The sequence below is a fragment of the Thermobia domestica genome, chromosome 18 (genome assembly GCF_964235325.1).
Source record: "Thermobia domestica chromosome 18, izTheDome1.hap1.1, whole genome shotgun sequence".
In the NCBI taxonomy this organism is placed as follows: Eukaryota; Metazoa; Arthropoda; class Insecta; order Zygentoma; family Lepismatidae; genus Thermobia; species Thermobia domestica.
In genome coordinates, this window is record NC_137471.1 from 16123276 (window position 1) to 16146927 (window position 23652).

The following is a 23652-nucleotide window of genomic DNA, read 5'->3' on the forward strand; positions in this document are numbered from 1 at the left end:
GTAAACTTCTACCGCTATCGGTGAATTTCAGCCGCGGTTACATATTTCATAGACAGAAATCGAATAACTGGGCGGGCTTCTACACGAGACCAGTTTTCCAAATCAGTCTCTATTTATGTTCCCATACAACTAGCGCTGTAGGTGGCGGATAGCTGAAACTCTGCATAGTTGCCAACTCCATGTATTAAAACAGACGAAACTCCAGAAATATCGGCCTTGTAACCTTAGTTTTTGATGCTTCCTCGTACAAACATATTATATAAAAGTAAGCAAATATAATTTGTTTACCTTTATTGCTTTCAGAATTTTCCATACTCACTCAATTTCTTACTGGTATGAAGCAGAACTGCAATAAACTACCTCTCACTTTTTAATAACAAGCATGTCATTCACGAAACGCATATTATTGTTAACAGCACCACAACTTTAAGATTTATAGGTAATAAATGTTCTTGATCTGAAAGAATGGAAACAAACTACATAAATTCACAACAGTAATGTCAATATCACAAATTTCATAACATCAATAACATAATATCATAAATTTACAAGTAATAATGTCTACTTTTCTTGTTAGTAATATCAAAGATTAAAAAAAAAAAAAAAAAAAACCTATTATCAACATTTGTACTGCCATAGGTTCTAAATGACAGCCGATTACAATATCACTCAACTTCACTAACTAACTAACTAACTCTATGGCCTATGGAACCCGGAGGTTCAATGCCGCGTTCACAAAAGCTCTCCACTGACTTCTATCCTTAGCTAATTGGATCCAGTTCCTACTTTGTATTCCTATCTCTGCGAGATCCATCTTAACATTGTCCTCCCATCTGCGCCTAGGTCTTCCTAATGGTCGTTTTCCGATTGGTCTTCCAGTCAAGACTTTGAAAGCGTTTCTACTTTCTTCCATTCTAGCTACATGACCCGCCCACCTAAGCCTCCTAGACTTGACGACCCTAACAATGTTGGGTAAACCATATAAATTATGTAGTTCCTCGTTATGAAGTTTCCGCCATTCCCCATTCCCGTTCCTCTTGGGTCCGAATATTCGTCTCAGGATCTTGTTCTCAAATACTTTCAGTCTAAGTTCTTCCTTCAGAGTAAGTGACCATGTTTCGCAGCCATACAGAACAACAGGCATAATTATCGTTTTGTATATTTTAAGCTTCAAATTCCTCGACAGAATTCGCGACGACAAAAGATTTTGAACCGAATAGTAACACGAATTCCCTGCTTTTAGTCGACATTTAATTTCTTCGTGAATATGATGTTTCTCTGTCAATATTGATCCTAGATATTTGAAACTATCCACTTTATCAAAAGTATTATTTAATATTTTAACGCATCCATAATTTGCTGTATTCCGGTCCCGACGCACTTCCATGTATTTAGTTTTCTCTGCATTTACTTCTAAACCCACGTCCCTACAGGCGTTTAATAAGATCTCTGCATTTCTTTCTATTGTTCTCCTATCATCCCCTATTAAATTTACATCATCAGCATATGCCATAACCTGGTGAATACCGTTCAACTCTAGGCCCTGGTTGCTATCTTTGATTTTCCTTATACCGTATTCCAGAACGAAGTTAAATAATAATGGCGACAACGCATCTCCTTGTTTCAGGCCATTTTCGACGTGAAAGCTCGTGGACAAAAATTTTCCTACCCGGACTTTACTTTGGGATTCATTTAAACATATATTAATTAATCTAATTAGCTTTCTCGGTATTCCCTCAACTTAACTCAACTTCGCTTAATGTTTATTTTTTAAAAAAACAAGATCCTCAGGAATAAGTCGTATAGCATACTAAAGCCTGTGACAAACATCTTGGCATTTTAGCTAAACGAATAAAACGCAAGCTCTGACGCAATATTGCCAAGTGCTAAGGCAGTGGTGTCCCCCCCCCCCTCATGTCCATGACGCACTCCCCCTCAATTGTCTATCCGTAAGTGTTCTTCCATGAAAAAAAATCTTTTCGATTAATTTTTACACCCCCTCAAACATATTTATATAGATTTTAACCCCCCCAAATATTTCAATGACGCAGTTTGCGTCATAGCCCCCCTTTGTGGGCACCCCTGGCTAAGGGGTGTAGTTATGGCTAAGGAGACGAACTACAGCGGGATTAGGCGAAAGAGGATAGACGTGGATGTGTACAAAATAAACGTGGCAGTACCCCTGGCCCCTCATTTGCTAGCAGCATTTAAAGGTACCTAAGAGCGCCGCCCTCAAATACCAAGATGTTTGTCACGCCGTTTAGTATCATCCGTTGCCCACTGAACACAAAATATTTCAAGTAACTTGCTCCAGTTTGCATCATATCGTGGAATTTAATAAACTTGACTATTTAGTTGCATCGAATACAGCAGCATCCAACAATAATCTAGAACAAAGTATAGTCGCTTTATATATTACACTTTCTGTCTTGGAACACTCACGTATCATGAATCACATGGAACCTAAGTGTCATTCTTACGAAAAAAAAATCTGTGTTGATAACGCAAATGACCTTCACTTTCGTACGATGTGCTGATAAACTTCGAAAATGAAATGAAATGAAATCTTTAAGTTTTACGTCCCACGATTATACCGGCTAGGCTAAAAGAGACGGTGATGATGAGAAATGAATGAAATGGCGGAATGAAGAAAATTGGGAGGATATGGGAAAATCCCGAGAAAACCCACGCACACGGTGTTTGTCCTCCACAAAGGTTACTTGACGCGAGGTGGGATCGAACCAAGAATTCATAAAATTTAAGATTCTGTTATCTTTGATATACGAATTGTAACCTCTACCCCCTCTTCTTCTCTTTTTGGGGACATACCAAGTAACGCTGAAATACGTGTTTAATTACCTTAAATAGGGTATCTACTGTAGAAGGCCCATGTCCTTCTCCATCATCTGCATATCGAAATGCAGATGAGGGGCACATTTACATATTGATATGTAAATATAATGATTTTGTGGTATAATTAATTGCTTATATTAGCATACTCATTGCATATTAATTAGATAGTATGAGTAATGAAGTGTAAAACACCGAGCGTAGTACGTAAATATTAATACAATATTGTATCATATTGTATTAAATTCATTTGTGTTTATTCCTTTTATAGGCAAGTTATAGTGTATTTATGGGTTGCATCTAATTATTGAGTCTTTGAAAAATGTATAGCTACTGGGGATGATGGAAGAAATGATATTAAAATCATATATGAAGGATTAATTAAAAAGGAAATAAGCAGATTCTATGGGAATCATACATGAATTTCAGAACGCTGGAAGATAGAGCGAGCGCTGAGAGAAGTTTTTTTTTTCTTTCCCGACTTTTTGTCGCCTAGTATTCATGATGGGAGGTCCTCACAACTCACTTGTAATTTTCAAAAATTAAATATAAACAAAGATGTTTCCTATATCCCTCTCCTTGCAAACATGGCGGCATTAGTAGCAGACAGCTTGAAGGACAGCCACAGGAAATTGGGCTTACTTCGGCTTCTGGGAGAGATGACAGTGTGTGTATAGAATGTCAATGTATTGTATAAATATTGTTATTCAATTTTGTGTATGTTAACATATATTTTCTATTTCCATATGTGTATAATAAGTGAAGAAAACTTATTGTTTTGAAAACTCTCAAAGATTTCTGCTAGGAGCAGAAAGTTCACAAATCTCCGCAAGTTACATAGGGCAGCACTTGTAAATTTTAAAGTATAGATTTTTTTTTCTTTTAACCCATTTTGGAAATTTGAACTGACTCACTATAGTAACGTCATTGACCATGGCTGTTATGCAGAAGACCCTGAGATCTGCTGTTCCAAATTACTAACAATTTTTTTTTTTATGCTCTACCGACTTACTTGAGGGAGTGGCGGCTCTTGCAGGAGAGTACCTTTATCTCCAAGAGGGAAGAAATCCTTTAGATGTGTTGTGATTTGCATTTTATGCAAATATCTCTTTTGATTTAAATATTCCCAGCCACTCCACTTCAATTATTTTATTTTTATTTGTGTTGGTGTTCTTAGGTAACAGTAGTTTCGGCTCTGGATACCTGCACCTCACACTACGTGCATATACCAAATTTCTTATCTCTTTAGAGATTTGGAGGTATGAACATTTTTTAAAATAATCATTGCCATCCCAGTTACTCCCCTTCCTTGTCGAATTTCCAAAAATCTTTTCTCTATACAAACCCTATGGACTCTCATAATTTCAAGTTTCTATTATAAAGTGTTTGTCCTGAGCGTTGATCAGTCGCTCAGCCATTCACTTACTCAGACAGCTAGAGCAATTATTTCGGACCAGTTGGTTAATGAAGTCAATTCATTAACATCAGAGATGTAATTGTTCGTATACGTAAATATACTTCAAATACTAACCTAAAAATTTATTATCGAGCATATACCGAGGTAGACATACGATATATTTAAAAAAAATGTATACCCACCAAAAATGCCAGCATTACATGATTGGTTAACGTATTCACGGGTAAGGGCGAGTTTAATGACGGTTATCCGTAATCCCATTCATTTGTTCATAAATGTACGTTTCGCGTAACGCTACTATGCAACCCTCGAAACATTCCAGACTTGCGGGTTGCATAAATATCTAGACAAAACGTTATAAACTAGGGATGGCCAATTCCGAAATTTTTACTTTCCGGAATCCGGAAAGTAAAATCGGAAAATTCCGGATTTCGGAAAAATTCCGGATTTCGGAAAAAATCCGGAATTCAGAAAAAATCCGGAATTCGGAAAATTCCGGAATTCGGGAAAATTCCGGATTTCGGAAAAATTCCGGAATTCGGAAAAAATCCGGAATTCGGAAAAATTCCGGAATTCGGAAAAAATCCGGAATTCGGAAAAATCCGGAATTCAGAAAAATCCGGAATTCGGGAAAATTCCGGATTTCGGAAAAATTCCGGATTTCGGAAAAAATCCGGAATTCGGAAAAATCCGGAATTCGGAAAAAATCCGGATTTCGGAAAAAAATCCGGAATTCAGAAAAATTCCGAAATTCGGAAAAATTCCGGATTTCGGAAAAAATATTTTTTCTTTTTGTAATCCTGAGTTTTGTTCAAATGCAAACGAACAAATTTCCTTTTTGTAATCCTAAGAATGTATGATGCAAGTTAAGCTGAAACTTACATCCTAAAGTATACACTACTCAATCTTCCCATGGTTAATGAGATGTAGTCCAAAAGTACGATGTACTCCTAATATTTAATTTTTGTTTTACTGTAATATTGTCCAGAGGTAAGACATATATCACACTGAGATAAACAACTTGACATAATGAAGATGTTATCATACGTAGTTTTCCAGAAAATCGTGAGAAACGATTTTTTATGAAGTTAAAATATGCGTCGCTTGTTGCCAGTGTGATGCAATTGATAACTTTTATGCTGGAATAGTCTTATTATTATTATTATTAATCGTTTATGTATTGTAAAAGAAAAATATGAACCGTTAAGTAGTAGATTTTATCTGTTGTTTTTTGATATCTTCTAACAGTAATAACAAATTGCTTGTAAATACGCAATGATTATCAAGGACAATGGCACATTAATGTAAAGACTACTCTGCAGACTAGCAATAAACCAGTGATGTGCCGTAAACTATAATTTTACGTCTACGCGATTGTCTACTGTAATCTATACGTAATCTACATTACACCTTTTTCCGTGTAGACTATGTAGACAACCACTATCAAATGTAAGGAACAATTTCGTTGCTCGTTTGTTCATATTTCCTCATTCAGCTGTTTCGCTTCGGTGCAGCAAGCATTTTTGCCGATCCCAAACGTTTCAGCATTCTTGCCAATTTGATGTCGAGAACAAAACCCAAACAACCCCTGCGGGGCTTCTAACCCGTTCCTACTACTACTACATTAGCTGTGGATCTATATAGTACAAGGGCAACGTACTACTACTACATTTGCTGTGGATCTATATAGTACAAGGGCAAACTTATTTTAATGAAAGAAGTTTAATGAAAATTTTAAAAAAATGATCGTTAAATCACTTTTTGAATATTATTTTTAATCTTATTTTAACGAAAGAAGTGTTATAAAAATTATTAAAAGTAGTGAAAAAAAACTGTCCGTAGGCAGAATTTGAACCCACGCCAAAAACATTTTCTTTACTAGCATGTTGCGCTAACCCACTCGGCTACCAGAGAATATCTGAAACATTTGGGATCCGCGAATATGCGTGAAGCGAAAGATTAGGGAAACGAGTAACATATAAAAAGTAGAGGGAATTCTCTGCTCTGCACATACCACTTCCTTAGATTTTCCACTTCGAGCACTGCTTTTATAATGAAATTTACAAAACTAATTTTCACCTGTGGGCTTTCAGTCTTGAATCTGCTGTATTTGCCAATTTTTTCTTGCATATTTTACAAAATGCATAATATTTTTCATTTTCCTTCATCAAGACGAAACTAAGTATTCGAAAGTTACTATTCGCTGGTCTAGGCATTTTATTTTGTACGCAATTTCGCAAGGTAACGACAAAATAAAGCTCCTTTATTGTCCATGATGTCATATTAAATTACGTGTTGTTGACATATTCTACATAGTCTACGTTGTTTACATTGTCTACGCATAGTTGACACGTAAACGTAAACTATCGTTTTTTACGCGTAGACGCACATCTCTGCAATAAACAATAAACAATAACAGATAAACAATAGTCCCCCCCCCCAAAAAAAAAGTAACTAACTTGGGCACGTCAGAATGTTCGCGAGAATATAGGGACGCATTGAGACTAGCAAAAAACGTGGTGTTATTATTACTCAAAGGGCCGTACGATGGAGGCTTTAACGTTAATGTTAATGGCACCAATGAGCACTTACTTGCTCTAACGGTTAACCTCATTTTTGAGATGATTCTTAGAAGTGGGCGTGTTGGCATGCAGTTGGAGTACTAGCGATTTGCGTCACTATCGAACACTAACGTAGCACTAGCGACGTTTAAAGTCGAAATTGGAGTCTGACATAAGTGGCTTGTCAACTTCACGGACATTATATTTTCCTTGAATGCGAGAATTTTGCGCCCGGGAAATTTGCGCCCTACCACAAAAATAGGAAAAAATGCGCTCGCAATATATTTGCACTGGGATGTTTGCGCCCTACCCCAAAAAGAGGGGAAAATGCGCCGGCTATATATTTCCACTGGGATGTTAGCGCCCTACAATTCAACTTATTATTGTATTGTGTAAAGTAACTTCCACTCGCACTTGAACTAGGCTTGCCTCTCATCGTCTCAGTGAGTTACTCCATCCGTTATAATATTCCGAACAAATGAAAAAAATACAATTTTAGTTCACTAAAGGGCAATCCATACAAATACAATTTTTCATTATACTACAAAATTTACAATAAACGTATAAATGACTGATATATAATTATTTATTAATATAATCAAAGAGTATAATTTAATCTACAAAAGGCTGTTTGGCTCTACCCAGATATCTCTGTTCACAATCCTTGCGAGTTCTTTGGCTTTTCAGGACACAAAATATAGAAAAGAAAATGTAAAGTGAATGTAAAATCAGTTCAGTAATATTATCAAGAAAACTATGTACAGTGTGTTTACTTGCTGGAATTACACTTCAAACACACAATTGCGTTCAGTCGTTCTTTCAGGAAAAATGTTCCGGGGGGCACATTTAGTATTCCGGAGGGGGGTCACTGCTGGTACTATTCTATTTATTATTATATTATAGACGTATTATTTTGGTCTCCTCCGAGGGGGCACTCTGAGAGCTCTGGGGAGGCCAGTGTTCCCCCAAAATCATCTCTGGAAGAAGCAGTGATTGCGTTGATCCGTTGGGTTCTTTTGGCTTATATTGAAGTTTATTCTCCCCTTATATAGCCACAATGAAAATAAATCACAAATGGCATGGTTGTGGGGGGAGGATTGTTTATGCTGTAATGTCAGCCCTTCCGAGGAAATGCGTAAGCTCCAGTAGGTTCTTTTATTTCGCAGGGCTCAAACTTCCCGGTGGAGGTACATCGCAGGCGCAATTTTCCCTGTTCTTGAGGTAGGGCGCAAATTTCCCAGACGCAAAATTCTCGACACCGTTCGAATGACCTCGGAAGACGATATCTTTTTCAATACTTTTTTTATATTCTTTTACTCGAGATTTCTTCATAGCTTCTTATTAAAATACTTACTAATATATCCTCATTTTATTGTCCTAACCAATCAATATGGGTATGTTGTCAGTAAAATATTTAGATTGATCGAGCCTCTGGTGTGTAAGCACAGTATTTCATATCATGCCCCCATTAGAAATCTTGGCTAAACGAACCAATATATGTTGCCAATAAAATAGTTTAGAATGATTGAGCCCCTGGTAAATAACCACAGTATTTCGTGACAGACCCCCCCCTTCCTATTACCATATTCTAGCTACATGCCTGACTCAGCTAATTCTCTACATTCTTTACCAAGCACACATTTTCTAAAGCGGAAAATTCTCTCTAAATACCTAAGCTCATTATTTTCAGCAGATGCACAAACTGGGTAACATTCTATCTACATGAATGTTATATATGTCGATTACTGGAAACCGCTTCTCGCTATCTATTACCATATTTACTATATAATGATTAACGTTAAAACCGGAAATGGTTGATTTGTACCGCTTCCGGTTTGAATATTACATTCATCAGGGAACTCGATTCTTAACTATTGACTCTGTACATCATGGCCAAAATTGATGGTAATCCATCAGATAGTACTTGAGACTGTTTGTTTCACTGACGGACAGAATGAATATATGGCTATAGAGTTTTGATAAACTAAATTCGTTAATGAGTGATGATGGAACAAATATAAGAAAGGGAACCAAGAGTAGGCCTACCACCGGAAAAATTTTCGAACACAAAATTAGCCATCGAAAACCCACATGTCCTGGGTTAGAATACCATAGATGAAAACTCTACCACTGAGTCATCAATCACCCGCTTATTAGTTTTGTTAACTATTATATTAATATAAATTAATGAATGCCTGCTTATGTTAATTATTGAACAATTACATTGTATACTTCGTAAAGTCAAAAATTATAAATTTGTATTTACTGTACATACAGTGAGCGCAGAAAGTGTTCGTACACCTATGCTATTGAAACGAGAATGCCTGCGAAAAAGAAACAGAAAATTTTAGAAGTGTAATAACACACACAATATGAATAATGAAAACTAAGCTTTATGAATATATCAATAAAGAACCACAAAGACAAGTTTAATGGTCAGAAAGTAAATAAATTTCGTAGAAAATGTATAGAGTAGACGCAAAAAGAGATCGTACACCTGACGTACGAATACGAAACAAAGATACCACAACTGGGGTTCACTAGTATTCACCTGAGTATACACCTCTGTATAGCATGACGAGTAACAGAATGAGTTTAGTTGTGAATAGGAGTGAAAAAACTGCACGGTGGGCTGTCGAAATGGGAAGCAACCGAACAGGAACAAATGAGGAGACAAGAAAAGTAATTATTAAAGTGCATAAGAAGGGTAAGTCTTTGAGAAAGATAGCAAACCTCAGGGGCAGATCCAGAGGGGGGCGATCGGGGCCATCGCCCCCCCCCCACAAGAGGAAACTTTCTTATTTTATATATAAATAAACCCATCCATAACAAGTTTGGAGCTCTTAAAAGTAGCAGTATTACTGCCGACCGCCCCTTCCCCAGAAGTCCGTCCTGGATCCGCCCCTGTATAGAGTAGCCACAATCGAGTATTTTCCGCTGTATGTTTGGAGTCGTTGTCTTGCTGAACAATAAATTGTTTTCAAGAACCATCTTCTGCGCACTAGTATGGAGATATTCCTTTAATATGTTAATATACACTTTGTGGATCATCACTCTATCGATAAGGTGGAGACGACCCATTCCTGAGGCACTCATACAACCCCAGACGAGCACGGACCCTCCTCCGTGTCTTACTTTAGGGACGAGATTTTGAGGATTCATCTCTGTATTCACCTTGCGCCATACCATACGCCTCCCATTGGACTCGATAAAATTAAATTTACTTTCGTCCGAAAATATGACCCTATTCCAGAAAGAAGCCTGATCCCTTATCTTTATACTCTTTTTCAAACTTTAGTCTCTTTATACGATTTGTCTTGTTCACCCAGAACATTTTCCTGGCTATCTGACCATGATACCCTGCAAATATTCCGCACTGTACTGGCTGATACTTTAACACCGCGTGTTTCCAGATCCGTTGCCAATTGCACAACACTACTTTTTGGAACCTTTTTTCTTTCCCTAATAATGTAACGTTTAACTTGTTCACTCAACACTCTTGGTCTTCCAGTTCTTTTTTTTTTATTATTTTTTTTATTATTTTTTTTTTATGGTTTCGCACAGTGATAGAAACATTATACATCGCAATTATTGTTTGTACTGTTGAACGAGGCCTGTCTGCAAGGTTTGATACCTTGAAACAGCTTCGCACACCTCCCCAATCCCCAGACATGAACCCCATAGAACATCTATGATCTGTTCTGGAGACAAGAATCAGAAGGCACAGCTTGTCTACTAAAGAAGGCCTAAGAAAAGCTATTCAAGAAGAATGGGACATAATCAGTCCCGAAGCTACAGAACTACGAACTACTACAGGTGAAATCAATGCCACGAAGACTACAGACAATCATTAACGTACAGGGTAATCCCACAAAATATTAAATAACGTAATATACTTTATAAGCATTAATTCAAGCATAAGTGTACGGTGAGTTTTTGCGTTTACAAAAAAGGAATTCTCTCTTTTCTTCTGAACAAAACAGTGATTGTGTTTGTTTGGCCTTTCTCTTGTATATAGAAATAAAATGTATGAATGTGTAGTCTTAATTCTGGTTATATATATATTTTCCACCTCCCGTTCTCATGCTAGCTGTTTTCAATATAAAGTATGCACGGTGTACGAACACTTTCTGCGCTCACTGTAGGTATGTTGACAATAAGCGAATGTTATTAGAATATTTGTTGAGATTTATTTTCCTTCACTGCCTTTCGCCTGGTTAAAAAGTAGTTTGCAGTGCTTTGGAGCAGCTGCAGGTGGGAACGCGATAATGTTTGAGACATACCGGCGACTTTTTTGTGTGTGAAAATAAGACCTTTCTCATAAAGTAGTAAATAACTGCAGTAGCAATTGTCTACGTAAATGATAAAGACATATCCAACTACAAGAAATTAATACAGTATATATAGCCTATTCATTATTGTGTTTCTCTTTTAACAGCTATTAGCTAAGGATGGATAATTCCAGAATTTTTACTTTCCGGAATCCGGAAAGTAAAATCGGAAAAATTCCGGATCTCGGAAAAATTCCGATTTTTTCTAAATTCCGGATTTTTTCCGAATGTCGGAATTTTTCCGAAATCCGGAATTTTTCTGAATTCCGGAATTTTACTGAATTCCGGAATTTTTCCGAAATCCGGAATTTTTCCGAATTCCGGAATTTTTCCGAATTCCGGATTTTTTCTGAATTCCGGAATTTTTCCGAAATCCGGAATTTTTACGAATTCCGGAAAGTAAATTTTCCGATTCCGGAAAACAAAATTTCCGGAATCCGGATTCCGGAAAATTTTGGCCATCCCTATTATAAACGCAAACCCAATCATTCAAAAATGTATGTTTAGCGTACCTCTCTATACTATGTTTAGCAAAATGTATTATTTGTTAATAATTCAACAACAAACGATTGATATGTTTAGGAAGAAGGTCATATATTACATTTGCAAATTCCACATCGACGTGAATCGCCTCGCTCATTAGTTGTAAATTCTGTAACTCTAGCAACGTATGGAGTCGACTATTTTTGCGTTTCATTCGCTGTTCCTGTCTCTCTCTCTCTTTGGCGCCGCGGTGACTTAGTGGTAGAGCGTTCACCTCTGGTGCTTGGGGTCCCGGGTTCGATTCCAGCCCCGCCAAGTGAACTTTGTGGTGGACAAACACCGTGTGCGTGGGTTTTCTCGGGGTTCTCCCGTTTCCTCCCACTTTCTTCATTCCACCAATTCATTCATTACTCATTATCACCGTCTCCTTTAGCCTAGTCGGCATAACTGTGGGACGTAAAACTCAAAGATTTCATTTCATTTTCTCTCTCTCTCTCTCTTTTTTTTTTTTTTTTTTTTTTTAATGATTCACATCCAGTAGCGTTAAGATTGTCTACCGATATATAAGTTTCACGTTTTTGTATACAATTTATTTATTTATTTATTTAAAAATTATTTCTCAAATTCAGGGTGAAGACAATTGCCCACACTGTTTTCCCAACGCGTTTCCCTTAGCTTAAAGGACGTAATTGTGGGACGTTAAGTTGAAATATTTTTGGACATTAATTTCATTTATTTTCAAAATAGCACTTTTGTTTACATCTTAAGAATTTGTAGGCTCGACTAACTGCGACAAGGTTCCTGAATGTTCCTCAAACCATTTACAAACGTTTTGAGACCTGTTGAGATGTCACACTACCTGGGGAATGAGGAAAGGAAGGAAGGAAGCTAGGTGGGACCATCATGCAAGGTACCATCCCAGGATTTATCTGGTATGAATGAAGAAATCCAAGTAAAAAGCTTACTCAGAATGGCTAGCCTAAAAAGTTTTTTTTACATTTTTTCGACTGAAAGTCCCCACTGGTAATCGGGGCCTCTATATACACCTGAAAGAACATTTGGTTTCTGCAAACTGGGACTAAACACGCTAATAAAAAGAAGGAAACTGCTGTTTTTTGTAACATCTCGAAGCAAAAAACTGCTTTATGAAGTTTTTTGAAAAACGTTTGTATGTGTGTGTGTTTTTTTTTTAAATTTTCTCATGCGATGAGTGGTTATGATACTTTTTTGGAAACTTCATGCAAGGTTTCTTGCTTGCATGATTTTTTTTTTTTTTTTTTTTTTAAGGTTGGAACCTATCTTTACTGGACTATACGGCACAATCCACGTTTCTTAGAAATAATGTAGAAAAACAATTCACTGGTAGAAATTGTTTTGTGATTCTTTTTTTTTCTTTCTTTTCTGAATTGTCGACAATGATTTTGTACCAATTTTGTTAATAAGTCAATACTTATTTCTATGATGAAGGGCTTATTTTCAAATTTTATTTTGTTTATGTCATACAATTTCTTTCAGTACTCCGAACAAAGTTATCAAGTGTTAAACCATTGCTTTGTAATTTTTATTACCATCCTGATTTGAATTTGAATAAATTTGGAGTAGAATCTAAGCAAAAACGTATGTTCTTTAACTTGCTACATTTACTATAGGCCTAGTTTCCAAAGATTTCCACACTTGAATTAAGTCTCATCAACTTACCATATTTGAATGTAGTATTTTATAATTTACCACGTTTGGATACAGCTCCCATGCCTGACCACGTTTGAATACAGTTTCCATAACTAAACATTTTTTAAATACAATTTCCGTAACTTGCCGCATTTGAACGAAATTTGACATAGTTTCCGTAACTTGTTCGTACAATTTTTCCTCAATTTTTCCTGTTTATTCCAGTGTCGCTCTAGCGGTCATTGCCTCAGTTGGTTCTTCGTCTGCGATGGAAAGAAAGATTGTCCGGACGGCTCTGACGAAGAATGTGGACCTGATTTGGACAAATGCCCTGAACACTCCTTCCGTTGCGGGAACGGACAGTGTGTTTCTAGGGCTGGACGCTGTGACGGAAGTAGAGATTGCCCTGGAGGAGAAGACGAACTCGGATGTAGAGCTCGAAAAAGTAAGTAGGCCTCCAGCAAAAAACCTCCAGAAACTAGGGATGCGCACGAGACAAGATTTGAGACTGTCTTGTCTCGAAAATGTGCTGTAAAAGTGTTGTCTCGACTCGAAAAATATATATTTTTCTATTGGAAGAGCTGTGTCTCGACTCGACTCGAGCGCATCCCTACCAGAAACAAATGAAATGTTTATTGATGGTAATATAACGACAAGCAAAAGTAATAACCTTAATTGTACAGAAAGGAGGCAGAAATACATACTAACAGGGAAATGACAAAAACATCAAGAAACACTGAAAAACTATTTATTTATTTATTTATTTATTATTTACGGAATCTATAACAGAGCCGTTGCTTCTTTTGTGAAGGATATACCATAATGACAAACATTACTGTACACAAATCTGACAGTGAGACTAAGAAGGTTCATCATTAGCACACAAGTATTTTTATTTAAAGATACATAATTCAATCGTGTATTTCTATGTTATGAGATATATTTGGTGCATCTAGCAAGCAGCGTGTCATCTTACACAAAAAATGAGTAATTTTTGCTAAATTGAAAATAATTTGATAAGTAAAACTTAGTTTTGAGTCAATTTACAAATACTCTACAACATTCTGTTTTAGAAGGGGCAAAGAATATTTCTTGGGGACGCTATAGGCCCTCCCCTAGCTACAGGCCCGCGTCGATTGATGCTCCAATGTTAATGTTGAGTTCATATTCGCAAGATAAGTTCAATTCATGTTCCAAGATCAGTGTTCTGTTTGCATTCGCTGCGTGAATTCAGTTGATGTTCCAAGATTAGTGTTGGGTTGGTATTATGTAGGGAACTCAAAGCGACGGGAGCTCATCATGTGGTTCGGATTTCACGTTAATCAGTAGGACCACGTCTCATATAGCCTCGCTGCTGAAAGGGGCGTTAAACTGAAAATCAACATCAGGGAACGCAAAGTCCATTCATCAGTCCAATATCCTGTAGTATCTTATGGTTTGAATTGTGAAGGCGTCTTCAGAATTTGCAGGATTACTCTTCGACGACTTAGTCTAACAAGGGACATGTTTCGGTTCGAACGCGAGGATCAACATAAAACTTGGTATACATATACAGGACTAAGTACTGACCACTATATGGTAAGTCATTCCCGTGTAAAACTCGTTTTCCGCCGACAGCGCCACCTATCCTTGGAAAGACCAGGACTGTAAATATCAGTAATGCACTGATGTTCCATGCTCTCGCGCCTCGTCAAATAATCTGATGATTTCACACTTCATTGTTTGGAGTTTCATTTTCCCATTCCCTTTAAATGAAGCGGAGTCGTAGACAGCGCTTGCCCATAATCCAAAATAGGTTTGCAGTTACTTAAAGAAATAATTTTCTTGTGTCGTGCCAGAAGCTTCCAATACGGTACGAGTTGTATTCTCCTTCATGATAATCTTTATATATACTCATCCGTAAACTGCGATAAAATGTCTGTTCTTTTCAGTTTTCATGCTGAAGATACGTAGTATTCGCTTCGACTAACGCCTTGTTCCCGCTCTGAACTGCTGTCTTCTTCCCATTCTAGACTGCTGTCTTCTTCCCGCACTGAACTACTATCATAGATATCTTGCTGTGCCGTGTCATTTTTTATCATCTCTGCCGAGTATCGATGTGTGTATCATTTCTAATTCATTTTCGTACTCATTAGTAATTAAATTGCACCAAAATGTCGCAAATGATTCATCTTCTGCTTCAACTGATGTCTGATTCTTAAATATGCGCCTTGGTTTGTCTTTTAACAGTTCAACTAAATGAAGTGGGTTAATGCCAGCAGCTCACCCATTTTTTCCACACTTACTACCACACTTAACACTAATTCGAGCCTACTACCACACACTGACGCACCTGACTGATCTTCACTCACTCAGTACATATATAGGGGAATCTAACTACTAGTGTTTCGAAGGATAGGTGGCGCTGTCGGCGGAAAACGAGTTTTACACGGGAATGACTTACCATATAGTGGTCAGTACTTAGTCCTGTAGATGTCTACCAAGTTTTATGTTGATCCTCGCGTTCGAACCGAAACATGTCCCTTGTAAGTACGGTATATTGAGATCTTCATGCAGTTAAGCGATGCGTGTTTGCGTATATCTCAAGTTACCAGATATGAATTTTGCTGTGTGATTCTAGCAGGCTTTTTTCCAGAAAATTTTGTCCGAGGGAGGAAGGGGAGTCAAACTGTGAGGGGATGCACTTATACACTATTTGCTAAAGAACGTACCCTTCAAAAGAGTAACGTGTAATTGTGATTTAATTTATCTAAGCTCCAGGGGAAGGTGGTTGGCGGAAGTGTGCCTGGACGCTCAGTAACTCCATGGCCTATGGAACCCAGAAGTTAAATACCATCTTCACGAAAGCTCTCCATTGACTTCTACCCGGGACAGTTTTACCGGGGGGTCAGTATTTAAGGGGGTAAATCTGAACCGTTACACCGGCCCTGAGTCAGCATTAAGCCTATTCAACATGTGGAGTGGATTTGGTTATCGAAAATCGATATAACCAAAAATCGAAACAATCGATATATTGAAATATCTTGTTAAAAGCACTGTATTGTTGAAAAAAATATTGACCGTCCACTTTCCTTGACACGGCCATATTCTGACAACAGTGCATAGGAGATTCTATTAAATTGTCGATTGGTCAAAGAAAAACTTTTTTTTTTATTATTTCGTTCTTACTGTAAGTAAGAGTGCAGATCTCCCCGAAATCAGGTGGGTGGCCAGTTTTTTTCCAACAAGACTATACATGGCCAGGTATGAACATTCTTTTAGAGACGTATTTACACCGTAGCACATCGTGTGATGTAATCAATGGAAACCAATGACCTAATTGGGAATCTATATAACTAAAACATGCTATATGTCGTGAGGGAAAGATACTTATATATATATGCATATAATCTTTGTTCTTCACGAAACCTTACTTTAGTATTCATATGCAGTCACGCAAGAACATGCGTGGGACATTGTTAATGGGGACTTTGACAAATACAGGAGCCGCTAAGACTTAGAACAGACTCCGGTCAATAAAGATAAAATGATGTTGATAACTCCTTCGTCAAGGGTAATTTGTTCAAGGATATAAGTTCGTGTACATAGGTCTACTAAAGAAACATTCAAACTCTTTGGTACGTAAAGAAAGTCTTACAACTGTTACGAAATGGTAAAATAATACAATGACATTTGTCCTGTTAAATTACGGAGAAATAAGTGGCAAACTGTACTGTCATTATATTACTGTTAATTAGGGTTGCCAACTGGCCGGTTTTTTCCACGGGTCTGGCCGGAAATATTGCTGTTATTTTGATTAAAGCCGCTGACCGGTACAAACTTCTTACCAACCCCTTTTTGACCGGTTTTTGTTTCAAATTTGTATCTAGTTCATAACAATTTCATCTAGTTCGAAGTATAAATTTAAAAAGTAACTTTCATTTTGTAAATCCAAAACTGTCACCTTTCACCATCTATCAACGATTAATATATTTTGTTCATCTGTTTAGATAATTTTAAAGAGATGACAGGGACTGTATCAGAAAAAATTTGAAATCTACTTTTTAAGGAATTTTATACATTTATTGAGAGTGAAAAAGGACTTCTTAAAGCATTTTCCTGTAGTTGAAATATAAGCTTAAAGAATAAATTTTATTTTCCAAATCCAGAATTTTAACGTAAAGATTAGTATACTTTTGTTCATTTGTTTCGATAATCTTAAAGAAGTGGCAATTACTGATAAATACAATAAAATGAACAATGCCGATTTCAGTTTCTCATTTATAGCACAATGTATCTATTAAGCTTATTAGTGAATGTACTAAGGGTATTCAGAATTCAGGTCCTAATACACTTTTGTTCATGATAACATATTTCCTTGCCATGGGTAGGTCCGAAAAGAGATACTTCACACTTAGCCGTGTATCATAGGTAATTTTGAGGGGGTGCCGTTTTTTAATTTTCCAAAGTTAGCAACCCTACTGTTAATTAACATGGGTACTTAATACGCGCGAATATGGTTAATGATAGGCTATTGATTACCATTATAATCGGATGGTCCGCCCTTCGAATCCGGTGCATGACCATCCTAACTTGGAATTTTAGGAGATTTTCTCAGTTCCATCCGGCAAGTGGCGAAATGGTACCTTCACTATGTAGGGTTTGTCCTAATTCTATCTTACAGGCATGGTCGAGTTGTCTAAGGTATTACGCTGGTGACTGCAAAACCTGTCTGTCATGGAATTCAAATTCCGCGCAGGACAGAAGTGTCATACAGAGTGTCTGAGGAAATCTCCGTACTTCTATCGAATGTGGGGTCATGGGGGATGAGTCTTAACACATTTTTTCCCCATGACAGAAGATGTGAATAAAATGAATATCCCCAAAATGGGGAACATAGTTGGGCCTCAGTTAACGGATTAAGACAGAATTAAGGTTGGTGTAAAAGGACAAGTTTTGCCGATAGATGTCACTACGGTCTTCATATCTCTCTCTCGTGTATTTTTTTACCTTTCACGAAAATTTACAATTTCTCTTACAAATTTCAACCTAGAGACTTCAAATTTCTAGAGGAGAAACTTCGTAATTTATCGAAGGCAACAATCCGTGCCGATTTTTTTATTTATAATTTTCTTGTAATTGTTGAAACAGTTCCATTGTTAAAAGTTAGGATATCCATTTCAACAATCAAGCTATTTCAACAATGAAGAAAATTACAAATAAAAAATTGGCACGGATTGTTGCCTTCGGCAGGTTATGAAGTCCCTTCTCTCAAAAGTTTGAAGTCTGTAAGTTGAAATTTATAAGAGAAATCATGAATTTTTGTGAAAGGTAAAAAAAATACATGAGAGAGATACTATGACTGTAGTGACATCTATTGTCAAAACTTGTCCCTTTACACCAACCTTAATACTGAAGTATATCTTCGTCAACTTTCTCACTATGACACAGCGAGATGACATTACATTGGGATATAACCTAAAATTAGGATTTAACTTTATTTAAGTATAAGATGTGCAAAGTTGAGGAATCTATAAATGACATCCAGCTGAACAAAATGACGTGATCCAGAATAAATTTTCATGCTTAGTTTTTGAGAGAATCAAATTATATGGTGCCAAAAAGGTACGTCTTTCATTGCCAATAGTATTATTGCTAAAAAAAGAATCTTTAGTTATTAATGTATTGTGTATGCCAACACTAGCAGATCACATCTATTGTTGTTGTTTGTGAATCCTAACAAGGACCCATATGTAGAATGTAATTAAAATATAGCTTACGTATTATGAGATAATCAGAGATAAAAGTGGATCGGAAAATGTAGGGGGACGAATGACGCCACGTTCTTCCCCTTCATATCTTGTAATTCTTTGGAAGTGGAGGAACGCCATATATATATTTTTGGAAGTGGTGGAACGGCGTCCTCCTGTGTTCCTCTCATTTTTATCCCTAGATATTTCCTGGAACGTTTATGACGAACCATATCCAAAAACTCTTTTTAGCATAGGCGGACTCAGTAAGTACAAGGTAAATATTATGTTAATTTCAAAGGATATTCCCCGACCCCTCTAATGAACATTATATTTATACTTAGTGATGCTTTTTTGTTTCATATTACAAATGTCTCCTTATGTTTTTTTCATTCGTATCCTTCTCATTAGGCTGCCCTTCCCACACGATTCGCTGTGGAGATGGTCGATGTTTACCTGAGTACGAATTCTGCAACGCAATCGTCTCTTGTAAAGATGGCGCCGATGAACCAGCGTCCGCTTGCAAAGCCAAGAAATCAAAACCAGCCCCATCGTTTTGTCCTTTCAGATGTGAAAATGGACGCTGTAGATCTTCAGCAGTGCCTTGCTCAGGACGTGATGGCTGTGGAGATAATTCGGATGAAGAACGGTGTAAAGTCTGCAGTAAGTACCAAAATCAACATGTCTATAATTGTGTTTTCTTGAAGGTTTATGAAGGTGTAGTTTAAAGTATCAACTTATGACAAATCTTAAGAATGGCTACCAGAACAGAAAATTTCGTCTGTTCCAAAAACGAAGAAAATACTGACACGTTACTCAAGTCTATTACCTCTACTTATTACTCAGTACAGTGTGATCTTTCTGTTGTTACCAAAATTTTAATCGTGTTTCACTTGATTAAGGTTGGTTTAAAAGGACAAGTTTTGTCGATAGATGGCAGTACAATCTTCGTATCTCTTCCATGTATTTTTTACCTTTCACGAAAATTCACGATTTCTCTTACAAATTTCAACCTACAGACTTCACATTTTTAGAAAAGTAACTTCATAATCTATCGAAGGCAATAATCCGTGCCGATTTTTTATTTAGAATTTTCTTCATTGTTAAAATGGCTTGATTGTTGAAATGGATATCCAAACTTTTGACAATGGAACTGTTTCAACAATGAAGAAAATTCTAAATAAAAAGTCGGCACGAATTATTTTCTTTAATACGTTATGAAGTCCCTTCTCTAAAAATTTGAAGTGTCTACATTGAAATTTGTAAAAGAAATTGTAAATTTTCGTGAAAGGTAAAAAATACCTGAGAGAGATACGAAGAATGTAGTGACATCTATCGGCAAAACCTGTCCCTTTACACTAACCTTAATCGAACATACCGTAAGATCTCTCGTAACCGGTACCCAATTAACCAACAACAAGTATCAAAATAACGACACTTTTATATTCTTTGCCGATTTGCCCCGACAGGCAAGTCCAGAACAAATGCTTCACATAATAGCTTACTCTGAGCATCTCATTGGCTAAGGAAGATAACGTGGGTTCATTTCGCTTTTGGAACTTGCGCCAACAAACTTCATTTAAGCGTATGATGTTTTACTATGTTTAAATAAAGGCATTTGAAAATTTGAGTTTACGGTGGTACAATTATGGCTACTCCTGTAAAACACATGAGAAACGTTCTCAAACTTAAATTAAAACTTGAATTGTTGCAAAAACTGCCAAGAGAGGATTTAGGATTTAGATTTCTGGGCTTTCGGCATCTATAGCCCGTCACGATTTGAGGGATGACGTCCCTCGGCGAGCACACAATCCGGGGAAAGGGAAGGAAGGAAGCGGCCTGGGACATATAAGTTAGGTACCACTCCGGCATTTGCTTTGTGTGTATGAGGAAAACCCAGGAAAACCTCATTCAGGGTGGCTGGCCTGAAAAAGCGTATTACAATTTTTCGACCGAGTGCCCTCACTGGTAATCCCGGGACCGCTCGCTTCGAAGGTGAGAGCGTAAGGGACTACGCTATGCGGTACTACTGCCAAGAGAGGAGTCACCAGATCGAAATTCATGGAGAAATATAAAACTGGAAACTTAACTGCCCTTCAGTACACATATTGTGATAGTGTATATCCAATTATCCGGCGAAATCTTGTATCCGGAAACGGCCAAGTCCTGCTGTTGCCGGTTACGGGAGATCTTACTACATGTGTGTAGTTGGAAAGCGTATTTTTTTTCATGCCTTACCATAGCCATCTGTTTTCAAGTTGGTCACAAGGAAGCGGGTGAGGTTAGATTTACATCGAAGTTGCACCATCCGAGTGTGATGTAAGGTCCTGTGCTATTATCATGGAGGCAAAGGTGGAATAAAACGAGCCCTGGCGGGGTTCCAATCCCCTTCGCTCGCTGCGACTCGTTCAGCTATGTTTCGTAACTTAAGTAAATCACATTTTTCTATCAATAAAGTTGTGTGTGCCCCTCTCTAACTTCCCACTACCGGTACTCCTACAACCAATCGCATCGCGAGGGCTCCACTTCTTACTCTCCTATTGGTTTATAACGTCATTGTTTATAAGGACTACCAGAAATCTCTAGGTAAATGGTGGAAAAAGTACAAATTATGCATTATATATTATGTACAAGGGAAAATAAATATTGTTTTCATATTATTTTAAAGGTAAAAGTATTTTTAAAACTTTGAAAACATGAAAAAAAATCTTTCGTTGAATAGGGTTTGAACCAACGCCAAAAGCGATTTTCATTACTATCTCGCTCGCTAGCATGCTCGGCTATGAAGAACCCACAGAAATTGGCTTTTGATTTGTGCTATATGTATGCTACGTGGCGAGAAACGGGTAACTGCAACCAATCAGAACCGTGTATTTAGCTTCAATGGCTAGAGTCAAGCGTGATTAAAATATCTGCAGTTGGAACTTAACCTTTATTCAAACGACCACTCTTCTCATTCCAGAATTGCTTATACCTAAGTAGTTATCTTCTACCGTATAATTTTGCCATGGAAATACGTATAACCAACAACCATCAAGAAGGTTCCTTTTTTACTTTTCATTTTTACATGGCACCCTTATAATAAATTTATTGCTTCTTAACAACTACATACAACCTCTAAAATCTGAGCTCCTTCGTGGCTAAGCGGTTAGCGTACACGCCTTTAGCGTGGGAGACCCGGGTTCGATTCCCGGTGGGAGCTCATGTGGTTCGGATTCCACGTTAATCAGTAGGTCCACGTCTCATATAGCCTCGCTGCTGAACGGGACGTTAAACTTAAAATCAACTCAACTCAACCTCTAAAATCTGTAAATAGTTGACCAAAACACCTCTCATTGCAATTAATAATTATTAGAAATGTATGTTCTTACCTCTGGACAAATAAGGCTTAATGAACATAAAACTGACATTTTTAATATTATAGATATATAGGGTGAGCCAGAAAAATGTATACACTCTTTGTCATCCTGTATTAGCATACTGACATTGACAACTGTTCTGAAATTTAAGTATGTTGTAATATGGTTTTTCGACATTGCCAATTGTTTTCAGTTGAGACGCTCGAGAACCTTCGCCAGAAGATTACAGAGGCATGTGCATCGGTCTCCGTTGATAGATTGACCGCTGTAATTACAGCGATCGCTCGTTGTTTCATGTACCTCAAACTTGCCAACAATGCGTTTGATTGTTAGGCGGGTTGGTGGTTTAGTACCAAGCTCCCCTCTCCACTGACGCTGCACTTTGATGGCATTACCAAACCTGATACAACACTTCAAAACGTACTTACGCTGCTGCTGACAGTAACCGTGCTGACAGCAGTCATGTGCCGTAAACTATAATTTTACGTCTACGCGATTGTCTACTGTAATCTTTACGTAATCTACATTACACCTTTTCCCGCGTAGACTATGTAGACAACAACTATCAAATGTAAGGACAATTTCGTTGCTCGTTTGTTCATATTTCCTCATTTAGTTGTTTTTGCTTCGGTGCAGCGAAAGATTACGGAAACGACTAACATAAAAACTAGAGAGAATTATCTAATCTGTATGTTTACTCTGCTCTGCACATACCACTTCCTTAGATTTTCCACTTCAAGCACGGCTTTTATAATGAAATTTACAAAACTAATTCTCACCTGTGAGCTTTCAGTCTTGAATCTGCTGTATTTGCCAATTTTTTCTTGCATATTTTACAAAATGCGTAATATTTTTCATTTTCCTTCATCAAGACGAAACTAAGCATTCGAAAGTTACTATTCGATGGTCTAGGCATTTTATTTTGTACGTAATTTCGCAAGGTAAAGCTCCTTTATTGTCCACGATGGCATATTAAATTACGTGTTGTTGACATATTCTACATAGTCTACGTTGTTTACATTGTCTACGCATAGTTGACACGTAAACGTAAACTATCGTTTTTTACGAGTAGACGCACATCTCTGGCTGACAGTACTGACATCTGTTGAGCGAAAAACCGCACTACAACATAATATTAACTGAAAACAATTGACAATGCCGATACCTGTTGGGCGAAAAACCATACTACGACCTACTTAAATTTCAGAATAATTGTCAATGCTAGTATTCTGACACAGGATGATAAAGGGTGTA

The 23652-nt window shown here is 37.2% G+C and overlaps 1 protein-coding gene across 1 annotated transcript in view; it reads left to right on the forward strand.

The window, feature by feature from the left end:
• Positions 1-23652, forward strand: part of LOC145674857 (uncharacterized) — a 210995-nt gene that overhangs the window by 182655 nt on the left and 4688 nt on the right. Inside the window, exons 6-7 of the mRNA XM_081745092.1 lie at positions 13536-13755; positions 19451-19702. Of these exons, the coding sequence (XP_081601218.1) occupies positions 13536-13755; positions 19451-19702 (472 nt within the window). The remainder of the gene's footprint in view (positions 1-13535; positions 13756-19450; positions 19703-23652) is intronic.